General features: G+C 35.2%; 1 protein-coding gene across 2 annotated transcripts in view; it reads right to left on the bottom strand.

Moving 5' to 3' along the window:
- LOC128246720 (integrin alpha-8-like) overlaps positions 1-12,128 on the bottom strand; it is a 61,013-nt gene that overhangs the window by 5,318 nt on the left and 43,567 nt on the right. For both annotated transcript variants that reach the window (XM_052965101.1, XM_052965102.1), the window contains exons 11-25: positions 11,978-12,077; positions 10,953-11,061; positions 10,115-10,212; positions 9,621-9,760; positions 8,869-8,982; positions 8,365-8,569; positions 7,450-7,584; positions 6,795-6,862; positions 5,882-6,029; positions 5,433-5,513; positions 4,795-4,874; positions 2,790-2,879; positions 2,539-2,635; positions 2,086-2,235; positions 950-1,126 (exon numbers count right to left, since the gene is read on the bottom strand). In XM_052965101.1, coding sequence (XP_052821061.1) covers positions 950-1,126; positions 2,086-2,235; positions 2,539-2,635; positions 2,790-2,879; positions 4,795-4,874; positions 5,433-5,513; positions 5,882-6,029; positions 6,795-6,862; positions 7,450-7,584; positions 8,365-8,569; positions 8,869-8,982; positions 9,621-9,760; positions 10,115-10,212; positions 10,953-11,061; positions 11,978-12,077 — 1,792 coding nt within the window. The remainder of the gene's footprint in view (positions 1-949; positions 1,127-2,085; positions 2,236-2,538; positions 2,636-2,789; positions 2,880-4,794; positions 4,875-5,432; positions 5,514-5,881; positions 6,030-6,794; positions 6,863-7,449; positions 7,585-8,364; positions 8,570-8,868; positions 8,983-9,620; positions 9,761-10,114; positions 10,213-10,952; positions 11,062-11,977; positions 12,078-12,128) is intronic.

Here is a 12,128-nt window from a genome sequence, read left to right as displayed (position 1 = left end):
ATATAACTTTGTGACATAATGTCTTTTGACAATAAATATATACAGTGGAAACTCACTAAACCGGACAAGGTCTGGACTGGGCAAAATTTCCGGATTAGTGAGGATTCCGGTTTAGTGAGGATTTGATGTACGGAGTAAGTTTACTCAAAATATTAACTGAGTTAACCTTTAAAGGCTTTTGTCGTCTAGGGACAGTTCGATTCTCCGACGTTTAGACGGAGGTTGAGACATGATTAAAGCACTTGCAAAAGTGATAAGCATAATTAAACATTTATGCGTTTTTATAATCATCTTTTTTCCAAGTCTTGAAATAAAACAATTCGTGTAATTTCATGCTTGTTTAGTATGTTTGATAGTTTAATAAACGCACCGTTCTAATTTGATTCAATCATAGAAATCTTTAGATAAAACAACCCTCCAAAATGATCACTAAATAACCGTTTCTAGTTCTTTATTTTCCGCAACAAACAAATAAATGTTTCAATCAATTTTCTTTTCACAAGTTTGATTATCGTTCGATTATCGCGCGACAGTCAATCCACAGCGCAATCATCATTTTCGATTATCGAGTTAACACAACATCAGAGGTGTAATACTTAACGACGCACCGGTCGGCTGTCAAAACAAAGTGTTACGCGATTCGCGAATTTCTAATACACAAAATTATTTTGACATGTTTGAACAAATAAACGTCCGGTTTTGTGAGGTAAAATTACGTTGACAACTAACAAATTTTCTCGATTTATTGTCCGGTATCCGGAATTCCGGGGTTCCAGTTTTGTGGGGATTTTTTTACATTGAAAATAGAAGGGGAAAACCGGGACTCTGAAAAAAGTTCGGTATCCCGAGGATTCCGGTTTTGTGGAGATCCGGTTTAGTGAGTTTACACTGTATCTACAAAACACTTCCTATCTTTAATGATTACACACAACAAAAACAAAATACTCACAATTGTCTTAAGTTCCCTGGCAGCCCTTGTCTGTACATCTCTCTTATCCGGAGTATCATCCCCTGTAGATTGCCCGGTTGCCTCCCTTTTGTGGCGTTTTACCTGAGATGTGTCCCCTGTATCCCGCTGGTCAATTATCACAGTGTCAGAGTCAGGGCCCTCTGAATATTTGGTGTACTGAAAATAAATAGCACAGTAAGCACATGAAAATTCAAACAAACCTAATCTTTTAGTCTTGAATTAATAAAAGGCAGCACCTTTCTTTAATTCATCTTCATCTGAAAACATGCATGTTATCTCTTCACTATTCTTTGTATTTTTCATGGCATCAGTCATCAGTATACACTCATTGAATGGCTTGGATGGTTAGTCTGTCTCTGGGCAAAGACAACTGATATTTTGCCAGAAGGCAGATACTCACAGTTTTGTTCAGCCATATACAGGAGATACTAACAGTTTTGTTGAGCAGTGTACATTAGATACTAACAGTTTTGTTGAGCAGTATACAGGAGATACTAACAGTTTTCTTGAGCAGTATACAGGAGATACTAACAGTTTTGTTGAGCAGTATACAGGAGATACTAACAGTTTTCTTGAGCAGAATACAGGAGATTCTGACAGTTTTCTTGAGCAGTATACAGGAGATACTGACAGTTTTGTTCAACAGTATACAGGAGATTCTGACAGTTTTGCTCAGAAATATATAGCAGATACCTTGTTGAGGAATGATATGAGATACTCACTGTTTTGTTGAGCAATATACTGAAGATACTGACAGGTTCGTTCAGCAATATACAGGAGATTCTGACAGTTATGTTGAGCAATATACAGGAGATTCTGACAGTTATGTTGAGCAATATACAGAAGATACTGACGGTTTTGTTGAGTAGTATACAGGAGATACTGACAGTTTGTTGAGCAATATGCAGGAGATACTGACAGTTTTGTTCAGCGATATACAGGAGATACTGACAGTTTTGTTGAGCAATATACAGGAGATACTGAAGGTTTTGTTGAGCAGTATACAGGAGATACCGTACTGAAGGTTTTGTTGAGCAGTATACAGAAGATACTGACAGTTTTATTCAGCAATATATAGCAGATACTTTGTTGAGCAATATACAGGGGATACTCACAGTTTTGTTGAGCAGTATACAGGAGATATCTGGTCTGGAAACGATGGGCGTCTGGTCCATATACAGAAAGTTGAGGCCATTCTCATCCTGACCTGGCCAGTCGATGGTCAACATGGCCGTCTTCACGCCAGTTGGGCCACGGTTATTCAACTGGGATGAAAATTTTGGATCATTTTAAGAACTTGTAGGAAAGATCATGAAGTAAAAGATCATAGATGGATACATCTATATTGCTTATATGTAAAAATCAATGATCAATACGGTATGTTTGTTTAGACTTTGATTAAAGCACAATAGTTTAAGTGACTTTTATTTGTAATTATACTTAATGTTTATGACTCGACCACCTAACCCATGTTGTCAATACAATCACATGTCAAACTTCGGCTACATAAACGGTTGTATAAATAAACATACTGATGTAATAATACTTTCCAATCAACAAGCACTCACAAAGTATCGATGTTCAATGACCGGCCCCTGCACCCCTTTTTGCCGATACTGTCGAACATCAGACTCGGTGTACACAAACTGCTCTGGTACGGGTTTTCTGAAATAAGTTATCAGTTAAGCATTTCACATTATATTTAATATTTGGCAAATAATTTTAACATAAGAAGAACATATGAAAATAGCTGTCAATTATTTTTTCTTTTATAACCATCGAGAAGGGCATAACAGATTAATGTTCCTCCTGTACTAACCCTCCAATTCTCAGGTTGGCAGCTTGCTGGAGGGGAATCTTAATCTCAGCTACGTTGTTCCGATAATCAGAAATATTCTCAGCATTGGAGCTGAAATAAGTGAAATAAATAATCATTGAACCCAAACAATGCTGTCATTAAAATTTAATCATAAACTAAATGCTAAGGTGTCAAGTAAATAAGCTGAATGGAACATTGCATGCACATGTTCACTCTTTCATAGAAAGAAGCATTCTTGTTGAATCTAAATATAACAATTAGCAGATCTGGTCTGTGAGGTAAATTGTATTTCAGGGACCACATTTACTACCGGTAACACTTTAAGCTGGATCCGTACTCACTTATGTCTAGAGTCAAGTTTAAGACTCAGACTAAGAAAAGTGAATTTAAAAAAGTTACAAAGTATCTTTAATATATTTATTGATGACAAGAGATGTGTTTATATTGTAAATTGTGTTAGTTCAAACATATGCAGCAGTTTTTTTACCATTAATGCTCATCAAATAGCAATTTTAAAACGAAATAAAGATTTTCTGTTTTGAGTCATAATCTCAAACTCAGGCTTAACAAGTTAGTGAATATAGACCAGGGAGATTGAGTGAAAACTTTAACAAGCTAATCTTAAATTTGATGGAAAAATTCTTCATGATAACCATTCCTGATTCCAAATTTAATGAGACTATAAACTACACATCTTTCATCAAATAAGACCAAACAGACATTCCACTCATGTTTTGCTAACAGCACCATTGGTGATCTATGAACAAGCTAAAATATCTTGTGCATAGCTGTCCACCTCCTGACCACAATCAGGTTAACAATGACCCCCCATTCATACAACAAACACAAAAAAAGAGACCATGGGGCTATGTACAATCACCAGAAACTAGGGATGGAAGCGAATATCCGAGTATCCGGATATCCGGATATCACGCAAGTACTCGGATACCAAAATGGGTATTCGAATATTCGTTAAGAATTAAAATTTCAATGAAATAGCTTAGCAGAGACATAGCAATTGTTATAAAACTTTTCAGATGAAATATTTCAGGTGATCAACAGTGTCTGTCGCGAAGCGGTATGTGTCACAAATCGTCTGCTAATTGGGTGTTTGCACAAGGCGTGATACAATGACAAGTGTTGTTTTATGATCTCAGATGTGCTTAATTGACACTAATTGGCCCTAGTTGATATTAAACGGATTGATCATTAATCCGTAGGAATTGATCGTCCAATCAGAAGTTAAGGGTTGTGCAATCAAAGCTATTAATGGCCAATCGTATTTTTGATGAATATGCATGAAGAACTTATTGCTATCTGAACAATAAATACAAAAACAAATTTGTTTATCTTTTCACTTTTCAATCAAATTTCCATCATTTTGCATCTTGTAATTGTGTTTTAAATTATTAATCGTCATTCCTGTATCACGACATTGACTTCAACTTTTTATCTTTTCCGCAATTATATCCTTCATTACAAAACACCGCAGAAATTGTAGGTATTGCATTAAATCAAACAAATGAAATCGACTATCAAATAATCAAAGCGTCATTTAACATGAAACCTGCTGATAAATAACAAACTCGAAAGCACGTGGCAGTAACCAAGCAACCACCTCGGCCGAAGTGACTATCAAATTCGCGAGGTGTTTATGTGGTATTCATCATGAGTTTTATGACGTAAAATGAGTTGTTTAGCTTTGATTATAACATTATATATTATCAAGACTGAGAAAGAGTGAATGAAAAAGTGAAATTGCCATATGACGAATTATAAATTAAGTGGACAATTATGTCAAATATCAGAAGGTGGGTGACATATAATAGGAAATTTACTTAGTATGAAAACAATTTGATACGAGTATCCGGATAGTATTCGAATACTTGATACGATTCTCCGGATACCGATTTGGTATCCGGTTTCCATCCCTACCAGAAACACATTCTTAAGTTTCCCCGTCAGTACACTAACCCTGAACAACATTTGAGATGGTATACAATACCTGTTGACCGCAATCCTGAACACCATCTCCGGCTCATTCCCAGTGATGTTCTTGGGTAAGGCAACAAGGGTGAAGTTTGTCTGAATATATACACAATCTGACAGTTATACATGTGGTCTGAAAAAGGTTACAAAGGAGCTAAGTTATAGCTGGAATGATGATACCTTCTGAACATGTGCATAATATCATAAGTTAGGTAGTTAGTAGGTGTCAGATATGAGGGGCATAGGAAACCATATTGGTTAGAGCAAAGCCTGTATATCCCATATCCAATCCCATACTAACCCCGTAATGTATATATAACGTCGACAACCTATTAACGTGTTCCAATGTTTCAATTATTCATCGGAATATTGATAAGAATTGGAAAATAGGCGCCATTTTGGTACGATATAAATTTAGTAACCCAATATTCAAACATATGGGGTCACCACCTAACCAGTCCTGGACCAATGGCGATGCGTCATTCATGTTGGAGGTGTGATTTATACCGATATTGACTCATCATCAAGTCATTTTATAGTTATGGTGCAATGCTTTGCTTCATCAGTTTGATATATTCTCACATTCCCAAATATACCAAGCGATATTTCAAAAAGCAAAAGAGAAAAAGATCTCTTAAACTTGTATAAACTTACCCGTGACTTTGCAGGCAGTGGATTACCAAGATCACAGGATATGAATGATTTGTTGAACACATTACAGAAGATTGGAATCTCCTGCAATATAAGGTAGGAACAATATAGCAATAAATAAATGGGATTAAGAAAAATATGTCTTGCGTCTAACATTATGTTGATATTTCGCTCAGTTACACGTGTTTAATAAAATCTAAACTACATGTATACACCTATTTTTACAAAGCCACCTTACAAAGCCTCAAGACAAACATGTACATTTTTAAGCAATTTAGGCGCTTATTTTTAAGAGCATCTCTAACATTCAAATTTATTTTGATTTATTTTATTATACGAACACCAAAGCAAATTTTATCATTTAAAGCAAAAAAGTTTCTGTTTTTTTATTTTATTTAATGCAATTTAAAGCCTTTATGTTTTCATCCCACTTTCATTCCTTTTCCACTTACATATTTCTTGTCCTTGATTTTCCTGAACTCCACGCCCTCGGGTACAGTGATATTGAGGATGGACTCAAACGCATCTTCTCCTTTGTTTGTTACAAACACAAGAATGTCAAGCTCCTTCTCCTCGCCAAGTGTGTAAGAGTCGTGCGTGCTGCAAGAGGACAGAAAATATATCATTCATAAACCATTGTAAATGGAATTATTTTGTTTTGCTCTTCATTAGTATCTTATTATTTTTTAGAACAATTTTGCACAAGGTAAGTCAGGAAGCATAATTATACACTGTTCTAATCATTTTAGTCCTTATTTTCTGCACACACTAACTGCTTATTACATAAAAATGTAAATATTGGCTGGTGAACTAATTATGGGCCCTTTTTGGGGGGTTAAACATGTTATTTCCAAGTTGAATGAGAATCAAAAGAACAAGAATCATTTAAAGTCACCATATTATGTAAAATTATGTATGCCTTGAATTGTAATGCTCCCAGTACTTATAAAATAAGCACAAATTAAACATGCTTAACATTCATGTAAACAGCTGCTCAAACTGTGGTGTAATGATTAATGAAATAATCTATTTCGGCAAAAAATGTGGAAAAAGACACGGAGAAAACACCAACCCTTGTCTCTTGTTGTTTAGTTGAAAAAGGAGCATAACTCTAAAAACTACTAAAGTCAGAGTTATGGCCCTTTCTGTACTGGCACCAATTGTCTCCGATAACCAAGTTGCATACAAATATCTTGAAAAGTCTTTAGAGCTATGGCAAAGTAATTGCAGGCCAACGCCTTCACCAATGCCAGCAACGACAAGGCTATGACAATAGCTGGATTTTTTTCTTTGACTCACAGATGAGCTTAATTTTTTTTAAAAGTGGCCTAAACTACTACATGTAACAATTCCCAGCAAACTTACTGCATGGCGGTGATGGTGAGGTCAGGAATACACACATTGTCTTGGCCACAGTTCTTCATGATGTTGGCCTGAATAAAAACAGTAGAAACATTTCATATCAGTCTTACTGAAAGTAATTCTTTTTGTCATTATTATACATTTGATGTTTTCACCGCTTATTATTTATTATATCAAAATTTATCCCTCTACTTTTAGCCAACAAAATAAAAAGTTTTTTTTACCTGTATATGCTTTGCCGACATTTACCTGATATTACTCATATTAAAACTACAGACATAACATTATGAGACTTTTATTAAGAATAAAGAACAGGATTGTATTCAAACCATTTATAATCAATATTAGTGATGTTCCAAGCATGCTTTACCCAACTATTTCAACAGTACTGTAGAATAGGAGAAACAATATTATCAAATACAGATGCCAATACTCCTCTATTTGTTCAGTTGATCAAGGTGCACCACTCATAACTCATGAAACAGACAGTTATGGGCCTGCTTCACAAGTAGAAAATGAGTTATGGGCCTGCTAAATATGTCCATATTGTGTTATGGGTCTGCTACACATGTCCATAATGTCATTGCTTACATGTGTACCAAGTGTCATTTAAATAACTTTAACTTTAAAAAAAGAAAAGCTGAAGATCTTTATTTACCTCAGCATGTATGGTGGTAGGTGACCTCTGGTTGAGGATGGGACGCACCTCCCTTGGACTTCTGCGCACAGCCTTGTCAACGATGTCAAAACTGAAGTCTGTTACGATAGGGGTCAGCTTGTCACGAATGTTTTTCTGGAGGTAGAATAATACTTCAGGCATAACAAAAAAAATATTATTTCTGGTTTCCTGATCTACAAAAAATAAAAAATCAACAAAATGTTTGTATTGCCATCGAACAATTTTTTCTGACTTACTGTTTACTTCTTTTGGTGCAGTTTTTAGCAGTTTCTTGTTTTGACACAAATGCATTTTTTTATAAAGCACTTAAGTTAACGTTAATCCGAACCAAATAGAACAATTAAAGCTGATTCTCACAGATTGAAGGTTGTACCAACTTTTTTTTGTCTTGGAACAAGCCAATTTATGTGAAAATGCATGTAAACCAGTCATATAAGACTGCTGACAAAAAATTAGATTGAAGATTTTTAAATTTTAGTTCAAAAATTGATGTTTTATGCATTTTCCCTAAACTGTTAGTAATGCTTTTAGCAATAAACCATTCATTTTAGAAAAGAAATATGAAAATCTGCCATCTGATCTTTTGTCAGTAGTCTTTTATCACTGGTTGCAGATATTTATGCAAAAATCAGCTCATTCAGAGCAAAAAATAAAAAGTTGCAAAAACGATAAATTTGTGAGAGTGCGACAATGATATTCAGATTCATTCCACATTTGAAACTATTACCGTACTCAAGACCATATATCCAACGACACATTCACACTCAAGAATGCCCTTGTCTGCCAGTCCCACCTTACGGTATCTTTTTCTTAAGATAATCAATAAAAAAATCAAATACTGTTTTCCTATTTCATTAATTAAACATTCTCCAACTGTATTACACAATAACTCACCACAAGGTACCCAAAGAATCGTTCACACTTGGGTACGCCCTTGTACGCCCGCTCCACCTTGCTTTCCTCCCGTGTTGTCTCAGAATGCAGGAAGTACATGCGGCTCGAGTCATTCTTCAGGGAGTCAAACGTGATGTTCATCTGGAAATCCATCTGGTCGGGCACACCCACACCATTGAACAGAATACACACATTCACTGTGATACTGTAAATAAAGCAAGATAAAATTATTACATCAATCGACAATATTTCTAAACAAATGACTGCAGCATAATAAAAAGAGACATTGGATTACATTCAGTTTCAAAGTTTGCAAAAAAAATTAATATATATATATATATGGTATGGTATAATGTGTACAGTGCTCCATCCATTCATTTATAATCTAAAATAAGCAAATGACACTTCAAATATATAAATATATATCAAGAGAAAGAGATTTAATGGTATGTATTACCAATTTATTACAAATAATAAACACCACAAAAAAGATGCTGAGCCTACCACTGCACTTTGGTGGCCCCGTTGTTGATGACGCAGATCTCGTTCTCCGAGCTCAATGTAATGTTCTCAGGGTCCACACTGATGGTCGGGGTCACACGTACCACAGGACGACTCCTGCATAAAGAATATGTTTGTATACACATGATAATTTTTGTGACACAGAATTATTACCGGTACTTCTAAGATGTATGATGATTATTACTATGAATGAATTGTATGACATAACTTGATATGAGATTATTGGTATGTCCAGTGTTCTCAATAAGAACCGGCTGCCGGCCAAAATGGATGGTTCAAATGGCAATAGGGCCGGTTCAGATTTGGAAAACTAAATGAATTTTCAGTAGAATAAGTAGAAGCTGGTTGGTTACTTCACCATTTGAGACGGTTTAACCGAAACTTATTGAGAACCCTGGGTATGTCACATATACAATGAAATAGATATTAAGGTATTTTGACTGTGTTATGTCCAACAACAGGATACAACCAAAAATATAAGGCTTAGAAGGAGTCCTAGCAATGTTCAACAGGTAACTGACATGCACACAGCGTACTGTAACAGAAATGGAGATCTCTGAAGCTGTGAAATGTATCTGATTGGCATGCCTCTGTGATTATCTGAGAAAAACAATTCACCTTATGAAAACTGCTCTGTTCGAGATGTATGGTTCAATGATATGTTCTGGATACGGAAATTCCTTTAAAACACCCCCAGCCATCAACCAATTAAACGGGAAAGGGAAATAACTCACCTTACCAAAGCAGCCCTGTTAGAGTTATACGCCCCTATCATGAGATCTGGATACTTGTTTTCGTCCATGTCCATCCCTCCAGCCAGTGACCAACCAAATGTCTCTGCTCCCTCTTGTATAACATCATCCGCATGGAGGGCCTGTATGCAGAATTTAAATTGTTATTCTTTTCATCAATGCCTAGTGGATTAGTATTCTGACAACAGAAGAAGTTTGAGATCTGATCTCCAGTAGGCTAACCGAGTTCCACAAAGGACACTGACTTGTGTATATCAGGTATAAAAATTCAGCATAACCATACAAACTTAAGCAGGGATAAAATAAACTATCGTGTAAGGAAATATTGATTTAAAAACATTATACGGAATCATAACAAACACAATTGCTGTTGAAAATACTACTTTGGCTACACCAACCATGTTTATATTAAGTGATTCCATTCCATGCCGTAATATCTGGCCTTTTTTATCCTTCATGTATATTCTATATCATACCTGTTGTACATCTGTTATGATTCCCTTCATACTGCCATGGTAAATGTAGACGACTCCTCGGCCGTTTTTGCCTCCATATGGTGCACCTACCGCTATGTCTAATATAAGATATTGACCAAGTAGATTTAACAAAACAACAATAGTATCAAAAACATAGACAACTACTTGACTTGACTTCCACCATATTAGTCACAAACAGCTATCTCAGGATTTGAACTGACCAATCAGATTGCTTCCTAATATTATGCGTTACACACATAGATGCTATTTTATTGTTGTTCTTACACCTATTTACATGAAGGTCACACTGCATTTCACAACTTTTGTACCAACAATTTGTGATAATGCTTCATAACAGTTAAATGTTTGCATTTACTTTCATATTATGTATCTTAAATGTACATAAGGCCTAAAAAAAAATATGTCCGTTTCGGGTAACCCGACCCTACCTATAAAAATGCGCCGACCCTAACTATTTTTTTCCGTTTCTGAGCAAAAAAAATATTTGTTAGCGAATAGAGCGTTACGAAGGGCGGATAAATGCAGATTTTAATCAGAATTATTGTTTATATGATAAAACAAAGTCAGGCAATCACAGTACTGTAGGAAAGACTGCCATGTGCAAGAAAACACTCTGAACTTACGACAGATTTTGAAAAAAATCAATAAAAAAAATCCCTACCTACCCTACCTAGAAATTTTGGGAAGGTTACCCTAAACAAACAAAAAAATAAATTTGGCCTAAGTTTATGAAGTCTATATTGTGAATGATTTTCTCCAAATAAAAAAGTAATTTTACGTTTCCATTGAGCCAATGTATATATATATATATATTTACCGTTATAGTTGTCATAGTCGATATCCCCTATGGCTGCAACTGACAGACCAAATCTGGACTGAGAGTCATGTCCATCCAAAACATCCTTGTTACGCTTTGTAAAAGACCGCTGAAAATATAGATCCAATAAATGGCGATATTACATGAGCCATAACATGCCTATCCTTCTTCATGAAAACCTGCCATTTTTAGCATACTATAAGCTATCCTTTTAATAATGTTTCAAGCATTTTGAATTGTAATTGACTCAGCTAAATAAAAGGAAGTTTAATTAAGACGTCAAGTCTTGACCCAATGTTAAGCCGAGGAGACCACACTATTAATCTTTCACCCAAACCATACATACCATATCCCCCGGCGGGGGGAAAAATCCCCCGGAATTTCAATCTATCCCCCGGTCTCCCGGCGGGAGGTAAAAATCCCCCGGAATTTAATTTTTTTGAAATTTTGAAATTTTGAAATTTTACATCAGGCAATAATGACAAAGTGAAACCACAGTATGTGAGTGAAACTCTCCAAAAGGAAACTTTTACAACAAGTGATCAATTAATTTGTAGTAATTATCAAAGGCAAAGAAATATTACTCTTTTGGAAGGAAGAAATTAATAATATTTATCTATTCTCTTATTGTCTGAAAGTCATCAAAGCTGATAGAATTAAGCACAATTTTTTAAAGACTTTGGAGGAAGGTAAATTTAATTTAATTGTCTCGAAAACATATTTTTCCAATGACATATTTTGTTCTGCAAGTGCATTACAGTATGACATGACAGTGTATCATAAAAATATGATAAATCATGACATAAAATAATTCTGTATAATGAAAAAGTTAAGAGGTTTTCAAAGCAAACTATATGTGAATACATTTTTTCATACTTGCGTCTAAAAATACTTTAAAATTTTGCCAACTTAGACCTGCTAAAAAAGTCCCCCTGAATACAACCAAAATCCCCCTGAATTTTCAGCCTTTTGAACAAATCCCCCTGAATGGTCTCCAGAAAATATGGCATGTATGCCAAACATACCTTGGCATCCTGGTAGAAGATATACACTCGGCCTGTTTCATATGTGTTGTCCGTACTGTAGTCAGAGAACAGTGGAGCTCCCACAATCACATCATCAAGTCTGGAACCAGAGTATTAAATAGGTTACATTTCACTAATTTTTTAAGGATTT

The sequence above is a fragment of the Mya arenaria genome, chromosome 9 (genome assembly GCF_026914265.1).
Source record: "Mya arenaria isolate MELC-2E11 chromosome 9, ASM2691426v1".
Classification (NCBI taxonomy): domain Eukaryota; kingdom Metazoa; phylum Mollusca; class Bivalvia; order Myida; family Myidae; genus Mya; species Mya arenaria.
Note: the sequence above shows the minus strand (reverse complement) of the source record. Positions and strands in the feature narration are given on the sequence as shown.